Source organism: Caloenas nicobarica, chromosome 1 (assembly GCF_036013445.1).
Source record: "Caloenas nicobarica isolate bCalNic1 chromosome 1, bCalNic1.hap1, whole genome shotgun sequence".
Classification (NCBI taxonomy): Eukaryota; Metazoa; Chordata; class Aves; order Columbiformes; family Columbidae; genus Caloenas; species Caloenas nicobarica.
The window spans coordinates 42,200,042-42,218,627 of record NC_088245.1 but is presented as its reverse complement, the minus strand read 5'-3'; the positions used below and the strand labels follow the sequence as shown (position 1 = coordinate 42,218,627).

Below are 18,586 nucleotides of genomic sequence, written 5' to 3'. Positions count from 1 at the left end.
GCTTAGAGATACATGACCAAAAAAAGGATTAAAAGTGTGCTTGTTCTACCTTCCTCCCCCAACCCATTTTCTATTTCAAGGTTGTTTTATTATTAAAGCTGGACCTGAGTAGTCATCCTTGTATTTGATTGAAATATCATCAGGGTAACAGTTAAAACTGAAATGACTTGCCTTCCTTTTCTTTTCTGATGTGCATATATCTCCTCTGCTTTAGGGCAAAGAAGAAGGTGATTCTGGCACCTAAACCCAAAGTGAAGGTAAATGCCTATTTAAATATCTGAATTTTATATGACTGTTTGATACAACCTGTTTCATGCCTCTGACCCAGAGAAATTCTGACAGAAGGGTTCCATCAGGAGATGCTATAAGAGCTTATTGACTTGGTGGTGTATTATTTTATTTAAAACAATACAAAATACTATAAAAGCTTTGTAACTTTAGGATATATTATTTTTTTGAAAATTGACTATGAAGAGATACTAGTTCCAGAAAAGTTTCACTTTTTTAGTGTGTGTTTTGTTTGTTTTCAGCTTGTATTAAATTTGCAACACTGGAAAAATGTGTGGTTGGGAGGATGACCTAGTAAGTTGATCGAGGTTCTCATTAGACATGACTAGGTGTTGTCTTAGTTCTGTATGAATTTTACCTAGTGATCAAATTAGCTGCCCTGTTCTTCACAGCATCGATTATTCTTAATTGGGGGGGGGGGCACTTCTGGTTGTGTGGAGCAACTGCACTAGGTTTTAAAATATAAATATTGAATTAGCACATGGGACTCCAACACCTAGATATCATAGGTATCTTAACATGAAAATTACAGTAGTAGATCTGTGGTTCATCTGAAGTTACAGAATAATAGTATTGCAATAAAGAAGACTTTAGATCCACGCCAGAAAGGCTATGAAACCTGTCTTATCTCTTCATTCTCAGGACTCCAGTCCAAAGAAAGAACAGAAAACGTGTGTGTCTTCGGTCAATTCAAGTTGTGCTACTGTACTGAGTTCCAGCACACCTGTCTGCACCCCAGCCAGCTCTAGCTGCACACCAGCTCCAGAGACGATCTGCTTGGACGACTCACTGGATGAAGATCTCTCTTTCCACCCACCCTCACTGGACTCTATTTCTGATGCTCTGGCCGTTATCAATAATGGTGCCAAGGGATCACCTCTTGGATCCACTATAGAGACACCAACATCCAGACCTCGCCCGGGGCTGAGGGAGGAGAAACTAGCAAGCATTATGAGTAAGTTGCCTCTGGCAACTTCAAAGAAAGTAGAGCCCACTCAAACTCCCCATTCATCAAGTCTTATTGCTGGTCACACAGGGCCAGTACCAAAGAAACCCCAGGACCTAGTTCACACTGGTATCTCTTCAGGCCTTATTGCTGGATCTTCAATTCAAAATCCTAAGGTTTCCTTAGAGCCTTTGCCAGCCAAACTACTTCAGCAAGGACTACAGAGGTCAAGCCAGATCCAAGCTGCTTCCTCCTCTTCACAGACTCATGTTTCTTCCTCTAAGACCCAAGCAGCTATTGCCACCTCTTCTCAAAGAACCAAGGATGCTAATACCTTGGTATCATCTTCTGAGGCTCAAGGTGGTTCTTCCTCAACATCACAAGTGACAAAGGTGCACCAGCATTCAGCTGTACAGCAGAAATATGTATCTCCTTTACAAGCAACTATTAGTAAATCACAGAGCAATCCAGTGGTGAAATTGAGTAGTAATCCGAAACTGTCTTGCTCTTCACCAGTCATCAAGGCTCAAGATAAGTCTGTAGTGTATCGCCTGCCTTTGTCTAATCCCTCATCTGGAAGTGGATCTCAAGTGTCTCACCCACTGGTTTCTCGGACAACATCCAGCACCTCTACCTCTAGTAACTATTTAGCCAAGGCTATGGTGTCACAAGTTTCTTCCCAAGGTTTCAAGCCTCCCTTCTCCATGGCTGCCTCTCCCAAACCTGCTGCCTCTCCCAAGCCCACTGCATCTAAGCCCTCTGTGACATCCAAGCCCAATGCATCACCTAAATTTTCATCCAAGTCCACCTCATCCCCCAGGCCTGCAACAACACCCAGTTCTTCCAGTTCAAGTGCACTAGTTTCCCAGAGTAGTCACTCCAGCAACAACCCCCTTCATAAACAGACCAGTGGTGTAAATATCAGCAGGCAGTCTCCCACCATGAATTTGCTGCCCTCTAATCGCACCTCAGGCCTTCAGCCTGCAAAGAACCCTCAGGCTTCTTCGAAATTGCCCAACTCTTCTCCTTCTGGAACTGTTGGTAAAAATAATGTGGGTGGAGTTGGAATGAATGTACCTGCCAGCAGAGGCAGTAACCTTAACTCAAGTGGAGCTAGTAGGACTAGTCTGTCTGGGGGAGCAGGAAGTGGAACACAGGGTGCTACTAAACAATTGTCAACTCCACACAGACCATCATCTGCCTCAGGGTCTCCAGTTGTAGCAGCCAGTGTGCAGGTACGCATCTAATGAGTTTACATTTAAACCTTACATTCATACTTAGCACATTTATTCTGTAACTGTCATTTCTTAGAGTATCGTGGTTTGAAAATGGGTCATACATTTAATGTGTACACTTTACTAAGCATGAATGCTGATAGTGATGAAATTATTTCACTCTAGCGAATAGATATTTCCAGCTTATGTGACATGCAAGGATCAGTGTGGAACGAATCAGTGTAAAATGTTGGTCAGCCTATACTGTGGAACAGAATTCACTTTTTGTTCAGGGTTTCGTTTGGTTTGCTTTGGTTGTAGGTTTTTTTTTTTTTAAGAACACTAGAAAATATATGCTTTGTGTGACCATATTTTCAGGGGATGTGGTATTTTCTGCACTATTGGATTTGTGTATTCTTGTATATTATTTGTAATGATGGTGGTCATATGAAAAGGGGTGGTGTCTTGCTACATTTGTTGCCAAGCTTCATGATTAACTTGCAAAACTAGAGTTCAGTTCGTTGTGGTTTGAGTATAATGCAAGACTTGTATTTAAAATAAGCCTTTCTTGCAAGGGCTTTTCTTTAGTATTCGCAATTAAATATGTATTGCATTTTATAGGATCTAGTCACACTGAATGAGACAAGTCATTAATATATAAATATCCTAGAAATTGTTTGAGAGTGCGCTTATGCAGAACTTCATCACCGAAGATAATACAAGTAATACAAAACAAATATTTTGAAAATACTGTTGTTCTAAAACCTGTGCAAACCTGTTATTCACTGAGAAGGCAGCCAGCTTTCCCAAGTCGTACATTCTTCTTACCGGGAATGATGTAATTACTGAGATGACTTGAGGTTTTCCTTTCTTGTTATTGCTATCTCTATCCTGAAGTCTTCACTACTGAAGTAAAATTCAGAAAAGCAATATCGCTGTAGATCAGTCTTGGTGTACCGCAAATGGAAAAGCTTTGTGTTGTTCTGAACAATGTACATAGCTACAGCGTGGTAGTGATGTATACTCAGCTTTTGGCAATGGTTTATAATATTTTCATTTGCTATCACGTTTTTCTTAATGCAGCTGAGTAACAGGAGGAAGGTTATTTTTACAAGATATTTCTATGGTCTTTCATACTACTGTACCTTAAGTCTGTTACGGTAAACAAGGGATGTCTGGTAGGCTCTGACACAGCTTTCTCATTATTTTGGGTGCTTTGAATGAAAAAAACAGAGGTACTACATAGGTCCTAAAGAAGAGCTGAGCCAGATATGGTGCAGTTTGGGTACTCCAGAAGGTGCCTGGAGGAGACAAAGGCCACAATGAATGGACTGCAAACAGAGTTGGGTTTGTTTTGTTTTTTTCTGGTGCAATCAACATAATCCAGTGGATACAGTTACTGTGCTGCAGAAGAAAATGTGAAATGGGTGTGGTAGTGCTTAAAGATAACAGGCAAGAGAAATTAGTATTGTCTTGCATGAGATGAATTCTGGCAAACCTTCCTCTAGTTAAAGGCAACTAATTTTTTTTCAGAAATACTGATCACTTGGGGAATGAAATGCATTTTGACAGACAGTAATGTTGAAGAGGACTGGAGTGGGTGTGGTGAATTATCAAGTAACATGAGTGCATACTGTAATACAGCAAAATAAGGTGTGTTGGTATATATAAGGGGGAAAATTAGGCAGGAGTTCTGAGCAGCATATGGTGTCACTAAAATGACTGTGACTTTACATGTGGGGGTTTTTGACACTTCAGAAGTTACTTTTTGGTAACCTAAAAATGTTTAGGAAGAATGGTGTAAGGAAGATGAACCATGGAATAAGGCTGTTGCTACTGTGCAGGCTGAGGCTTAGTGAATGAAGTATATTCAGAATCAAATTACCTTCCAGTCTAAGTACACTGAAGGGGAAGAGATTTGTGATCAGAGGGCCTTATTTGGCCTTAAAGGTCTAATGGTTGGCTGCTGAACGTAATAAATACCAGACTAGTTGTTGGGTACGATGTATTAAGGAGTGAGTTACCTCTTTTATAACTTTGCATAAGACTGAAAGTGAATCTCCTTTCCATTAGAGTTTAGGGATTTAATTACTATCCAAGATGCTAGTCATTGGTCAGAAGATAAGAATGATGCTTGGGTGGCTCATTAAAATATCCTAGTCTGCTTACACTGAAGACTAGATGATTTAATGTGATAATAAAGATGTTCCTAACTAGGGAGAGTTTCCAGTAAGTGTTTCCCTCTTTTCCCCTTTTGATTGACACAGTTACTTACCAGAATAAAATACAGCACCTTATACCTGCTGTAGCTCCACAGAAATTTTACTCTAGAGTACTCTAAGTTACATCTACATCTACATCTTACTAAGTTACATCTTAAGAACACAAAGCCAAAGTAATCTAAAATTCAGCAACCACTGCATGTGATTTCTTTAAAAAACTCTACCTGCCATTAGCACTCTTGAGCAGAATCTGGCCTTGACTTCTAAGGATCTTAATGACTCAGATTTGCATCACCAGGATGAACCTTTTTATGAAGTGCTATCATAGGTGAGAAAAATAAAAACATTTGAACTGCAGCTCTTCTAGATCATTCTATGTAGCTCTCTCCATCACTGCTTGCTTTCTCAAAACAAACAAATAAACACACACACAAAACAACAACAAAAAAGAAAAAACAACAAAAAAAACCAAGACAGAAGTTCAAAGTCTTGACAGAGCACGTTATAAAGCTTCTTTCTGTTTCAGGCATCTTATAAATCCACAGTTGCAGACAGTGAATGGTTGTAATTTTTTGTACATAGGCTTATTGTGAAATTAGTACTTTTAAAGGCAAAAGAATAATGTATGTTGAAGTTTTGCATCCATGTGTTTTCTACTTCTAGAATGGACTATGTCTTAAAAGCTGTCACTCTTAAGATGACCAACACAAACACTTGCTACCAAGTAACATCTGCAGTTGTTCACAGGGTTACTGTTTTTAAATGTTGTGTTTTCTCTTAAGCAGCAACTAACATTTCTCTAGCTGCTTTTCATCACTTTGTTTCTGTAAGTTGGTATTACAGAACTCAATATTTCATTTTAAGGTCATGTATTTGTTAAATTAGCCTAAGTTTTGGTTTTAGTTAAGGCTTACTTGTCTAAATGCAAAGGTTTGAAGTCCTGTTTAGTCTGAGTCTAAAATATCTGAGCTTGAGTCTGATTCAAGATGCTTTCTATATTGACTGTTTTGTAGTAGACCATTACAGAATTGAACATTAGCATATAAAATTACTACATACACAGTGAAGGAAAAAGTGTTAAACTAGAATGAGCTGTTCTAATGTTAGAAGAATGAATGCAATTTGGGAACTGTTGTTGCTAAAATGTTCTGGCTAATCTTGCATTTTCATTTTTATATGAAGTTAATTTAACTTCATTGTGACATATTCAAGAAGTATTTGGACAACGCCCTCAGACACATGGTGTGAATTTTGGGGTTGTCCAATGCAGGGGCAGGAGGTGGACTCTGATCCTTGTGGGTCCCTTCCAATTCAGGGCATTCTATGATTCCGTGATATGTAGAGTGATTAGTTTATTTTCCTTTGCCTTTTGCTTTGACATGTGCATAGATGTCTATACACATATGTATGTCTGCATCTTGGTAACCTGATTTCTCTTGAAGTGTGGGAGTTCTTATGTATGAATCTGAATTTTCAAAAATCATGGCTTCTAAGTAACTTCTATAGGGAAAAAAAGTTAGTATTCTGTCAAGACAGAGATTTGGAGAGGGGAGAGTAGTACGGTGCTTCTAAAGAACTTCAGATCTTCATGTGATATTTTCATATTATCAATCTAATAGATGATGTTGCATTAGATTCTGACTGTAGACCCAGTGCATAATTAGAAAGGAGATAGAAGAAATTACCTGGAAGGCTGATGAGAAAAAGATGGGAGATGAGCCATACTATCATGTCTGAATCTGAGATATAATTGTGCTTGCTTAGCAGATGAACGGTAGGAAGACCTCCTAGGTGGATAAGTGGATATTTATTAATTATTTAATACACTTTTTAATAGGGTCACAACAGAAAATGGTCGATTCTTATTTCCTTAAAGGATACAACTCGAAGCTTGAAAAATCTTAAAGTACTCCTTTTCTTTGTGCAGTCAACAGCAGGAGCATCACTACTGGCTAATGCGTCACCTCTGACTCTCATGGCATCACCCCTGTCTGTAACCAGTCAGAACGTGACGTCTGCACCATTAACTCCTTTTGGGATGCTGGGTGGCCTTGTTCCTGTGACCGTGCCCTTCCAGTTTCCCTTGGAGCTGCTTGGCTTTGGGACGGACACAGCTGGAGTGACAACCACCTCGGGATCTACCTCAGCGGCTTTCCATCACAGCCTAACTCAGAGTGAGTGGAATTAGTTGTCACACCATCTGATAGGAAAAGATGCATCCTGAAAATGTAAATTAAGAAGGGAAGCAATAAAGTCCTGAGAAACTCAAATTTGGTCCATGGAAATCCCTCGAGAAGAGTAAATGTGGTTTCTTCACTGGTAAAACTTTACGTAATTATGCAAATGTTATGAATCACCTTGGTAAGCTTAACTTTATTGTTACATTCACGGTATATACTTAGTCTTGAATATGCCTTTTGGGGTTAACTGTTAATCCCTTACTTTTAGAAAGGAATATAGCTTAAGAGTCTCCAAATTTCACAATATAAATAAGACTTAATATGGCAATTCTTCAAAATATCCTTTAGCTTAGTAATGGCTTAAACTCTCAGATAACAAACTGTTCTCTTATGAGGAAACAACCACTAAGATGGCATTTATTTTTTTTAATTGCTTAAAAATTAATTATTTAGGTTTTTAACCTATATCGGTTTTGGTCTTTGTGCTCAAAGAAATGGTATGAAGAACTGCATCCCAATAGTGAGGCATGGTCCTTGCTATGATTTTGATTAACCGTATTTGAATGAGTCTGTTTCTGTTGACTTATTCCAGCCATCAGAATGCTATCAGGTATTTTTTTGTTATTGAGATATATATTCAGAAGTCTGTGTAAATTAACATGCTACTATAGCTACACTATAAAAATAAAGACTTCCTATTTTATAAAGGCTGCCTCTGTCCTTAAGAGATATTTTTCATCTGTGTTGCTTTCCTCTTTTTGCCAGACTTACTGAAGGGTTTACAGCCAGGTGCTCAGCACGCAGCAACGCTGTCTCACTCACCTCTGCCTGCTCACCTGCAGCAAGCTTACACAGGTAAAGACATTGTATTTTCCTTATCACTTATTTTTAACTTAAAAGTCAGATTTCTGCCCTAGACTGAAATAAAATGTACACCAAAACCGAAATTGTTTTAGAGAAGACACAACACAAGAACAACCTTTAGTAGCAGCAGACAGTGTACATTCTATCATAGCAATATTTTTGGAACCTGAACCATTTTTTTTTCTACTTGCCTTCAGTTTCAGGAATGGAAAAAGTTCAGAAATTTCAATTTATTCTAGCAGTTCTAGAAACTTAAGTATACAAATTCAACTAGTGGGGAAGACAGAAATACGACTTACTGAATGCAAATATGATTGTTGATAGGCCACATAAATCCTGTATTGGGGGATTGTTTTTTCCACTCAATTTTAATTTCTCCTTTGGAGAACAAACTGACCTTGCAGCTAGAAACTTCTTCATGTTTCTTGTAAGAGTGTATACTTGTGTGAACAGTATGATTGTTTCCTAAAGGAAGACCTGCCTTCCCTGGGAATTTTATTTTTTATAAGAGTTTGCATATTTTGATTGAGAAAATAAGTTTGAAGTAGAAAATCTTTTTTCTGTTTGTGAGGCTTGTAGAGCTGAAAAACTATCATAAAGCTTTAGATGGTGCAGTTTAGAGTGTGCTCCTTTGCCACCTGTAGGTTTTTGGGGTTTTGGTGGTGGTGGTGGAGTTTTTTTGCCAGGAGAAGGAACAGGAAAGGTGGCAGTGGCTTGGTGTGGGTTTCTTCATTCCGTTCTTAGAATTCTCAGCACCAAAAGAATGAGCAGTGTTGCTCTAAGAGGCTGTAAAAACAAACCAATTGGCTATATTGGGTACAGCCCTAATTTATGTCGCAGTGATTACCATGGTTGAATACTAAAAATGCTTTATTACAATGTAAAGGCTTCTAAAGACAGGCTTGGTTTTTTGGTTTTGGGGGTTTTTTTTAAATCCCAAATTGCAACTTAATCTTTTGAAAGATAGTATATTTTGGTATGAAGCCTGATATCTCAGGTTTCAACAGTACTATTTCTAATAAATGAACTACTGCGAAGATGAAGAGTCTTCCACCCTATAAAGACAATGTGGTTTTTGTGATGCTAAAGCTAAATGTGCCAAATTCCTCTCTCTTTTGCTGTAAGTTATAAAAATAAAAGTTCATTAATGATTTTATTCTTCCCCTTCTTTTCCTGTCTCTAAACTACAGATGGAGGCCAAAGTAAAGGGGACACTAAGTTACAGCGGAAAAACCAGTGACTTCTGGACAAGCAAGGGAGCTGAAGCAGTTCTGGTTGGCTGACAGAATCTGCCCAGTTGGGAAAGTGCTTATTGTCACAGGGCTGCTGTTTCTGTCGATGTTTACATATTCTGATCCCAAGCACTGTGGTGAGAGGAAGAAGAAAAAGAAAACAATACTTGATCAAAGAGAGAAGGAAAAGGAAGACTGGTCCTCCTGGTCATGCAGACTGGTTATAGTTTGATCTTGCCTAAAGAAACAAGCTTTTTTTTATCTGTTCTGATTGGCTTTTAAAAGAAATTGATCGTCAAACCCACAGCAGCACAAACATTTTTTTTTTTCCTGAGTGATGTCCAATGAAGTGTTGAAAGTGTGAGAGGAGCTAGAATAGATTTCTCCATCCTTTGTGTAAGGTGGAATCGTCCACTTCACTAGTGTCCAAAGTGCCCAGTAGAAGATCATGTAGGTCCTGAGTGTACTGTATGGTTGTGGACCAAAGGTTATGTAGATGGTGTAGGTGGTGCTGGGATACTTTGTGTTATAATTAAACCCTTACACAAATGCAGTTTCTGGCACGGGCATATTTCCAGCTTTACAAGGCTGTTTGGCTTTAGGGAGCCCACATATGTATGCAGTCTCATTAGAGAGTTGTCTTCAAAAACAGATCTGCTGGTACATTGAGATGTGAGAGTCAGACTACTAGGAAATCCCTTGCTCCTTGTTTGATTTTTTTTTTTTTTTTTTAATATAAAGATTCTTATTTAAGGAAGGAAGGCGATAGAAATATTTCCATTTACGTAAAAATGAAACCCACATTTTATTGCTCAAACTAGCATTTCTTTCGCACATCTTTTTTTTTTCTTAAAGGCACACTGATTTTTCAGTCCACTCATTTGTTGAATTTTCTTTGCCTATGCTTATCTGCTACTGAAATTCAGTAATGTTGTATTCATGTCTTTTACCATACAACCAGTTCCTTATTCATTCTAGATCTTCCTTATCTTTCATCTAACTCCTCCCAAAGTCATGCATTATACTGATTTCCTAGTTTAAAGAAAGCCGAGTGTGACCTATTCCAGAGCCAGGTTAATACTGCTTCAGGCATTAGCCAAAGAAGAGTCGTTCAAAAGCGACCAGAGGTGCCTTCTCTTCTGGGGGCTGAATGGGTTGTCTCCAGCATTTCCAGCCCCTGCTGGCCTGGGGAGTTCCTGACCTGAACTCTTCCTTACATGGTAGCACAAGACTGCAAAGCTGGCTTTTTTAGGGTTTTGGGGTTTTTTTGGATAGCAATACATTGACTGATTCATTTGTAAGGTTAGGAAATATCCAGCACATGTTGCACTTTCGACACTAGGACAGAACTTTGCTGTTGAGTCCCTTGCGCTGTTAGATAAAAGATGAGAATGGCAGAAACTAAGTCATAGGGGAAAGGAGCAAATAAAATAGTATATGCCCTTCTCCTTCAACCCCAAACCATTCCTTTGGTCAGAGATGCTGAAACTCCTTCTAGCTAGTCTTTCCAGTAGTTTGATTTGAGATTGAACCAATGACTACTGGTTATCTCTCACCTTCCAGAGAGACTTTGACCCATGGGTAATGAATCTTCAATGGTTTTTGCTAGATTAACTTATAGCTTTCAGGTTTCTTTTACATGTGATTTATTTTTCTTAGACAACAATTTCTTTTCTATTTAGAGCTCATTTTAATTTTATATAAATATATATACATGAATTTAAAATAATATATATTGTGTATTTAGTCTAAAATGTTGGGTTGAGCTCAGCAATAAATGTTTTTGCACAACACTTCTGTGAAAGACAGATTGAATTAAAACAAGATGCGTTAGTTCATTGCTTTCCACAGCATCTGCCAATTAAATGCTTTTTAGTTAGTGCTAATGTTTTGTATGTGGCGTGTTGATTAGATGAGCTTGCATCTCCATCATCAAGGTTATTTAGAATTGAAACATACAGCTATGTAGACTCTGGCATTTTTAATACTGTGCAAATTCTGTCAAAATACCATAAACTATTTAGAATGCAAGCTTTATCTGACTTTTTTTCTCTTTTCTCTGGGAAGGGTTGAAGGAAGACATGTTTTGTTTTTTGAGGCCTAACAGTTCTGGCAGGATGCTGTTACTATGAACTGTGTCAAACCTGATGTTTTTTTAACAAGGCATGTAGCTTAAGGGAGTTGCAGCAGTGAGCCGTCAGACAGCAATATATTTAAAAGACCCTGTCCTAAGAGAGTTCTACCTCTTCTATGTTTTCCTCATCAAGGCATCTCATTCAGATTGCCATCTTTTGTCTTCATACTTAATGAAATTTTAGATTGGGAGACTTGGAGCCCTCTATAACTACAGCACAAATTTCCTTTCAACATTCCTCTCTTCCTGGAAGCATGCCTCATCTTCAGTGGAGGAGTATCCTCTCTAAATCTTACAGAGGGTAGGAGTAGTCCTGTCTGTGTAGCCTACTGAGCTTCTCAGTCTTGGGAAACAACTATACTTATTGTGGAAATAGGCAGTAGGATGATGAAGAGTAAAGATGACCATATGTTGTTTGTGCAGGCAGTTCTAACAGCCCCTCAGAGGGTAACTGTTCCAATCATTACGCTCTTGAGCTTCTTTGGAATCGGCAACACAGCGATGAAAGGGTCTGCGTTACCTGTTGCCCGTTCTCCCTGGTTAAACCCAGCAAGGCCAAGTCAAGGGAAATAATAGGGTGGCTCCCAGAGACCTTTGCAGGCAGCATAAACAGGATGGAGAAGTGAAAGATTTCTGCAACGTCCAAATGCAAAATTAGGTTAATGTTTTAGTGTTTTCTGCACAGCAGCTCTTCTAAAGACATTTTCCCCCAAGTTTTTACTACTTTTAAAGGGCCTTTGTTAATATATAAACTGTAGTTGTACATACTAAATAACCCTCAGTATTCACAAGCAATAAGAAAGCCAAGTAGAGCTGTCTTTTCCAGGCAGCAGGGCTGAACTTGGTTTGGGGACTGTACATGAGCTAACATGTCAGGCTCACTGAAAGCCCCAAACAAATGCAAGCAATAATTTCAAACACCGGTTTTAGATGTTAAAACCGTCTGGGTAATAATTTCTGCTACATGATCCAAAGTCCCAAAAGCCGCGGTAGCTATTCTAAATCCTTTTGAGACACTTACAAAGAAAGAAGGCAGGCTAGATGAAACACAGGCTGCAAAGTTTCCTGATACCTTGGACTATAACTGCAGTGTTCTCCCACTCCAAGATGCAAGTGACCTAAATCACTTTGTGCAGCCTTCTCCATTGATTTGAGATACATGACTAATACCGATCAACTAAGTCGCAAGTGTGGATGCTGTGGGTTTCACATCTGTTTTCTGCTAATCAGAAGTAACTTTTAATTACCTGGGTTCTGCTTCTTGTTTGAATCCAATCAAAGTTGTCTGATGCACAGATTCGGGGGTGGGACAGGTGCCAAGAGCCTGTTTTCCTTCCTGCAGTCCCATCACCTGACCCTTCCTCCACACTCCTTCTCCACTTGGTGCAAGACCCTTGAGGACATGAAAACAGAGAAATCCTGCAACTCTCCCAAGCTGCCATCAGTTGTGTGAACCATTAACCCTCTGGGAGTCATCTTGGACTCCAACTAACTAACTTTATCACATTTGCTGCTACATTCGTAAAATGAACTTTTGGCTGTATTTATTAGCAAATTTTAATCTAGTTTACAGTTTGTTTGGTTTTCTTTTGAGTAGTTTTTGCCCACAGATGGACTAGAAGTGTTGGGGTGTTTGGGTTTGGTTTCTTTTATTTTTTTGGAATGAACTGTTGAAGGCACAGTGGTCCCTCCTATGTCTTTGTTTTGGATTTTTTTTTTAAAGATGCATTGCAGGGAACACCTGCAGCCAAGCCAAGCTGTGGAAGGCTTCCTCCCACACCTGACTTTCGTCTTTTGCTAAACTGAGGGGGAATCACTAAAGGGACACTTGCTTTTTGTTTGGGTTTAGTTTTGTTGGTGGTTTTGGTTTGTGGTTTTTTTTTTTCCCCCCCATAAAAGGAATGTCCTGTTTTTGTTAAAAACAAGTTTTTAACAAAACCAGGACAAGGTAAAAGCAGTAGGTAAATGACTGATTAATTAACACTTTATGCAATTTTAATTTTATAGAAATTTGTAAAAGGTTGGTAGATTTTGACTGGTGAAATGGCTGTTACCCTCCATGACTTGATTCAGGCCTTTGTCCTTTGTTTAAGTGCCTTTTTTTTTTTTTTTTTTTTTAATTTCCTTACCCTCTTTAAACTGTTCTCAGAGATCTTGAAGTGCTGGAAGGCATTTTGGAGGAAAATCTTAAGCTTGCCAAGATGGCTTTATGCTGTTATACTATTTTTTTTTCCCTTTTGTAAAGAAAAACAAGTGTGTAACGTGTGTAACTTCATAGCTGCTGTACCATGGCGTTCGTTCTGTGTGCTTGTGCTTTCTTTCTCTCTCACACTCACACACATGCGCACATACACACACTTATTCCTGAGAATATCCCTGAGAATCCTGTTCATCCTTCTGCACTCTGCTGGCTCTGTTTAACATTTTACTTAAAGGTGAACGTTTGTGCAAAGATGGCAGTACAATAAAAGAGTGTGTGGGTGTGCGTAAATGTGCATGAGAGAAAGGAAGTGGCTAATGGGAATGAAATTTCTTGCATTTTTCTCTGAAGGTTTTAAATTTGGATCTAAATTAGGTCATGAGTAAAACATTATGGGCCCTGTCTGGCATCCTTATTAAATACTGGACCACTTCACACGGTTACTGAGTCTGAGGCAAAGACGTGTGACAGACAACCCCAAGGAGGTGGAGGAGAAAGAAGGTTAAAATAGCAGTTTGCAGCAAGTTTGAGATGAATTGCAAGGAATCTTGTGTGCAGCTCATCACATCTGCTTGATACCAGTTATTGCAAGGATTCTCACACTTACCTAAGTTGTCGCTTTCTACCATGCATCACATGTAAGAAGGAATTTGGTGAAACCTGCAAAGAGTGCAGCTGCTAATTGAAGTTAAACCTGGCTACGCTTCACAAGCTGCCTAAATCTTTCACCGTGAAGTACTTTTATAGTTGTACTTTTTCTCAATTTATTGTGATGTCATTAATGGTTTGTTCTTTTAATATAATTAACAGTAAGTTCATGTGGTGGTAGCTGCAAGTGAACCCTCATAATAGCGTCTGTGCTTGTTTCCTTGTTCTCTGACAAAATTAGCGATCTGTAATAGATCATCCAGTGATTTTGACATTTCTGTGCTGAGGATCTAGTTTAGGGTTATTATAAACATGCATACCTGAATTAGCAATTCAGTTGTTGACCAAGTGCTAAACTTAAGGTAACATACGTATGCATCACTAGGCTGTGCTAGATCTGTGACGTGCTTCCTGTGGGGAAGATCTAATTTTGTGTTGCAATATGTAAAGGAAATATATACCTTCTCTTTTCAGAAACCAGAATGGGAATGGAATGGAGAGTCCTTCACAGTTAGATGCAGAGCAGATCTAGAGAGCAGAAAATAAGATATCAAACATGTTCATGTGGCAGAGAATATTCTAACTGCTATTTCAGTTCTTAGCTTATCTTTACACATTTGAGTTGAACCTCTTTATGTAAACTAGGCTACAGGCAGATTTCTTCTACTGAGCTAAGGGTTCCAGTCAAAGATAGGATTATTGCTGGTACCTCAGCCGGCTGGAGTGATAGCAAGGCTGCTGCTTAATCTGCGTAAGGTGCACCAGTGAGGCTGCTTCAGTGGAGTTTGCCACATCCACCTCGGCAGTAAACTGAGCTAACCCGGCTCTTCTGTTGCTGTTTAATCCGAGGCTGATCTCTGAGTTGGGGAATCGACAGCTGGTGATGATGGTTGACTGTGTCTGTCTACTGCTTAAGAAATCACTGCCAAATAAGCAGCCAGAAGTATGCTGACTGGGTCACTGGAGAGATAACTGTTATGTAAGGGAATGCTTTGTGGAAACTTCTGGTGTGGCTTCATCATCCTTTTTCTATGACCCAGTGATCCCTTGCTGCTGTAATGGCCTTTTGGGGCTATAGAAAGCCCTGCTGCTGCTATGAGTTATGCTGAGAGATCAGCATGGCCTGGAACTGGCCCAAAACTGGGGAAGTACAAAGATTCCCTACAGCTGTTTTTGCACACTCCTCATAAATAAAACTGTGCTAATCTTGTCGCTAGTCAAGGATATAGGTCTGTATTTTGTAGCCATTTTTGACAGCTATAATTCTACAGCGCAACTCTGGAAAAAAAAAAATCATGTTTTGTATGTAGAAGTGAATTTCAGTCTTTTCCCTTGCTGTCATCTCCTGCTTAAATAATAACTATGAACTAGTAAGTTTTTCTTTCTGATGAAGTAATCCAAAGCAAGCAGTGTATGCTATGTTTGACTCCTATCATGCTCAATACTATGGGGTTTGGGGTTTTTTCCTGTGCCCAGCAGTGTGTGCAGATATATTTTATCAACAGATACTTATGTTTGTTACTGTCCAGTACTAAGAGAAAAAGATGGGGAGAGAGTCGACCAAAACCAGTCAGGAGATGCCACCATCATAGGCCAAACCAAGTAGCTGCTGCAGCAGCCAGAGCTTGAGAGTTACCAGATTTCACCAGTGGAGTTGGGGGCTGGGGGAAGAAAATGTATGTTCTCAGCTTTTTCCAGATAAGGCCTTAGTTTATATTAGTGACTACTAATCAAACTATGCAGAGAAGTATTCTTTACATGTTTCAGTGTTACATGCATTCCTTCCCCCAGCTGCCCCTCTTAACACATGTTGAAGTTCTACCCAAAGAAAATTGAATGCTTTTTTGAATGTCTGTACTGCGGAAGTCTTTTTTGGTAACGTGAAGAATGAAATTTGTATTTTAAAAAAGAAACGCTTTCACTGGTGGAACACCTAGTGTCAAGTGTCATGAAGTTGCTTCAAGAGGGAAGCTAACATGACCTCTTGTGATGGGTTTTAGTCTGAGAGTTTTTTAGAATATTCAGCTCTCAAAATTGGTTTAAGAAGCCCCAGTGATGTTGGTTTTTAATGTACAGATTGGTAGTGGAGAGAAAGTAATGAGACATCCTGGGTTTACTTCCGGTATCAGAAGTAAATTAAATCAATTTCTCACTTGAATGAAGTTGCTTCTAAACAAGGGGAGGTATCAGCTGCATGGTAGCTGGACCTTTAAATAAAAGCTAAATTGTAATCCCCAGGTATTTCTCACTGTTCTTTTAGTATTGTTGTATGTAACTACAAATAACAATTTAGCTCAGAGGTGAGAACTATAGTGTGTGTTTTCTTGCCGGTGATTCCATCATGTAGCAATTAGTACCATGTTCTTGCATTGTTCTCAAGATCTGTACTGGAAATAGATGGAGAAATTTTATTTTTGAACTACTGTTTAAAAAAAAAATTACAAAATTAACTACTACTTTTTATCCCCAAAAGTCTACTGAGCAGCATTATATTTTAACAGTTAAACTAGTACCCTTGTCATGTGATTTGTCTCTTGTAGTCTTCTTTTTACTGAGAGAAGCATTTCATGAGTAATCCTTAAAATGTTGGCATTCTCTAGCTTAATGTCAAGTGCTTATAATAAAAGTGCATCTGTGATAACTTCTGATAGTACAAAAGCACTATGTTCAGAATATTTCCTTGAGGAAAAAAAAAAAACAGGTATGGGTGCAAGCCCCTTTAGTTCTGCCTGACAAAGGCTCAGTCAAGAACAGAGCTTCCAAATTCCTGCCTGCACAGCTAATGGTAGCTGGGATCATCCCCTCAACAAAGGTTTGGTCTCTGTATCCTTTGTTTGGTCTCACTTTTAGTATTTATTTATGTTTTAGCAAGTTTGGATATAGCCAGCTTTGCTCTACCTGACTTGCCGATCCCCAAGACAATGCAAGGCTGAGAAACAGATGGACAAAGTGTTTTCCTGCCTTTCAGTGCATAGCTTAGAACAAACAGCTGGCCAAGTGTTTTTTTTAGAAACCAACAGTTAAATCACAGCTAGAATTCTCTGCATTCCTCAGTTTCAAACAAAGGAATGCACAATTACTACGAGATGGCAAACCTGCTTGAGTTGGTGATTCCTGTGTTGCTTTACTCAGTCCAGCATGAATTTGTACAAAGTCACCTTCCTCCTTTTAATATTTGCGTATTTTGGATCATAGGGCTTAGTGATCGAGAGAGGATCGCCATGGCCATGTGCTTACCTGATGAGCTCTCCAGAGAAACTCCCCTGTGAAATGCTCCCCTCTTGTGACAACAAGCCTGAACAACCAAATGCAGCTACATGTGGGTGATTAGCACCACTTTCATTTGGATTTTTAGGGAGGTGTGTTCCAGAAACTTCAAGGGATACTGTATTTTACATGTGTGATTTCTTTCTGCTCTCCTTATAAAAGTGGACCTGAACGCAGGTTTTGAGTTGGTTTTTTTGTTGTTGTTGTTTGGTTTTGGTTTGTGTGGGGTTTTATTTTTTTTGTTTGTTTGTTTTTTGTAATAATCTCAGGACCTGAAAGATTGTAGCATTTAGTGTGTCTTAAAAATGATGTACTGTACCAGCCATGGATTTTGTAAATACACCTGTCTCCCTTTTTTTCGTATTTTAATTTTTTAAAAGTGTGTAAGGCTCTTTGCCAGAGGAACTGGTGCCTGCTTAATTTCCATCCTGAACTGAAGCAGGAAAAGGAAGAAGCTGCTGCCACAAAAGCCTGCATCAGTTCCAAGTGTGTATATTGTTCTGGTCAGTTTTAATGGCTGTTAAGTCTCTTGTTAGTTGGGAAGCAGTTTGTTCCCCTGCACATTCCCAGTTGTGGCTTAGCCGGGCCCTATCAGGGAGACTAATTTTAACTCTCTTCTGTGTAACTACTTGACGTTTTCACTCCTACCAGATACTCAGGTTTGCTATCCCTGAGAAGTCCGATGTTTTCAGAGGTCAGGACTGTTGGGCCTCTGCAAGAGCAGTTGGATACAGTTTCTCATTTTATCAGTGCTTTGGTCCAAACACGGTAATGGGGTTTGTATCCTACAAGCCTTGCAGATGATTCCATTTGCACCTCTTCAGAGAGAAACTTGTCGTTTTGTTTTCTGCTTTCCTGAAAGGAGTGCAAAAAGATTTTTTTCTTTTTTCTGGCAGCAGACTCTGGGATCCAACCTTGCTGGCAGACCCCTGTTCTGCAGTAGGAGCCTTACTCAGTTCGGCGTAGCTGTTCCCTGTCCCTGACTGTGACAGGCTTTTTTCACGAGTGTACTTTTTTTTTTAATGTGTCATGTGTCCGTGCTGTATTAAATAAAGATGAATGTACATATTGGCCCTGTCTCTTGTGGTTTCTCACAAAAATAAAGATGTAAAAAGGTTTAACTCGAAGGGCTGTTGCTTGAAGACTCTTAATGGTGGTGGGTGGGTTTCTTTTGTATTTTAGGCAGTTTTCGGTTGGGGGGGTAGAGGGAGCCACGGCTTTCTTCAGTCATAGCAATCACAAAGAAAAGGGAAACGCTGCCAGCGTAGAGGAGCATTTTTAAACCGCCGGAGGACTAGTACAGAAGGGAATTCGTCCCTTGCGGGGCGCGTTACTCCAAGGCAAAGCCTGGCGCCCCGGCTGAGGGACACCCGCCCCGCGCTCCCAGGGGG

The 18,586-nt window shown here is 39.4% G+C and overlaps 1 protein-coding gene across 1 annotated transcript in view; it reads left to right on the top strand.

The window, feature by feature from the left end:
* Nucleotides 1–18,225, top strand: part of UBN2 (ubinuclein 2) — a 52,394-nt gene extending 34,169 nt beyond the window's left edge. Inside the window, exons 13-17 of the mRNA XM_065635818.1 lie at nt 215–257; nt 931–2,469; nt 6,598–6,844; nt 7,616–7,705; nt 8,905–18,225. Of these exons, the coding sequence (XP_065491890.1) occupies nt 215–257; nt 931–2,469; nt 6,598–6,844; nt 7,616–7,705; nt 8,905–8,954 (1,969 nt within the window). The 3' untranslated portion in view covers nt 8,955–18,225. The remainder of the gene's footprint in view (nt 1–214; nt 258–930; nt 2,470–6,597; nt 6,845–7,615; nt 7,706–8,904) is intronic.
* The last annotated feature ends 361 nt before the right edge of the window (nt 18,226–18,586 follow it).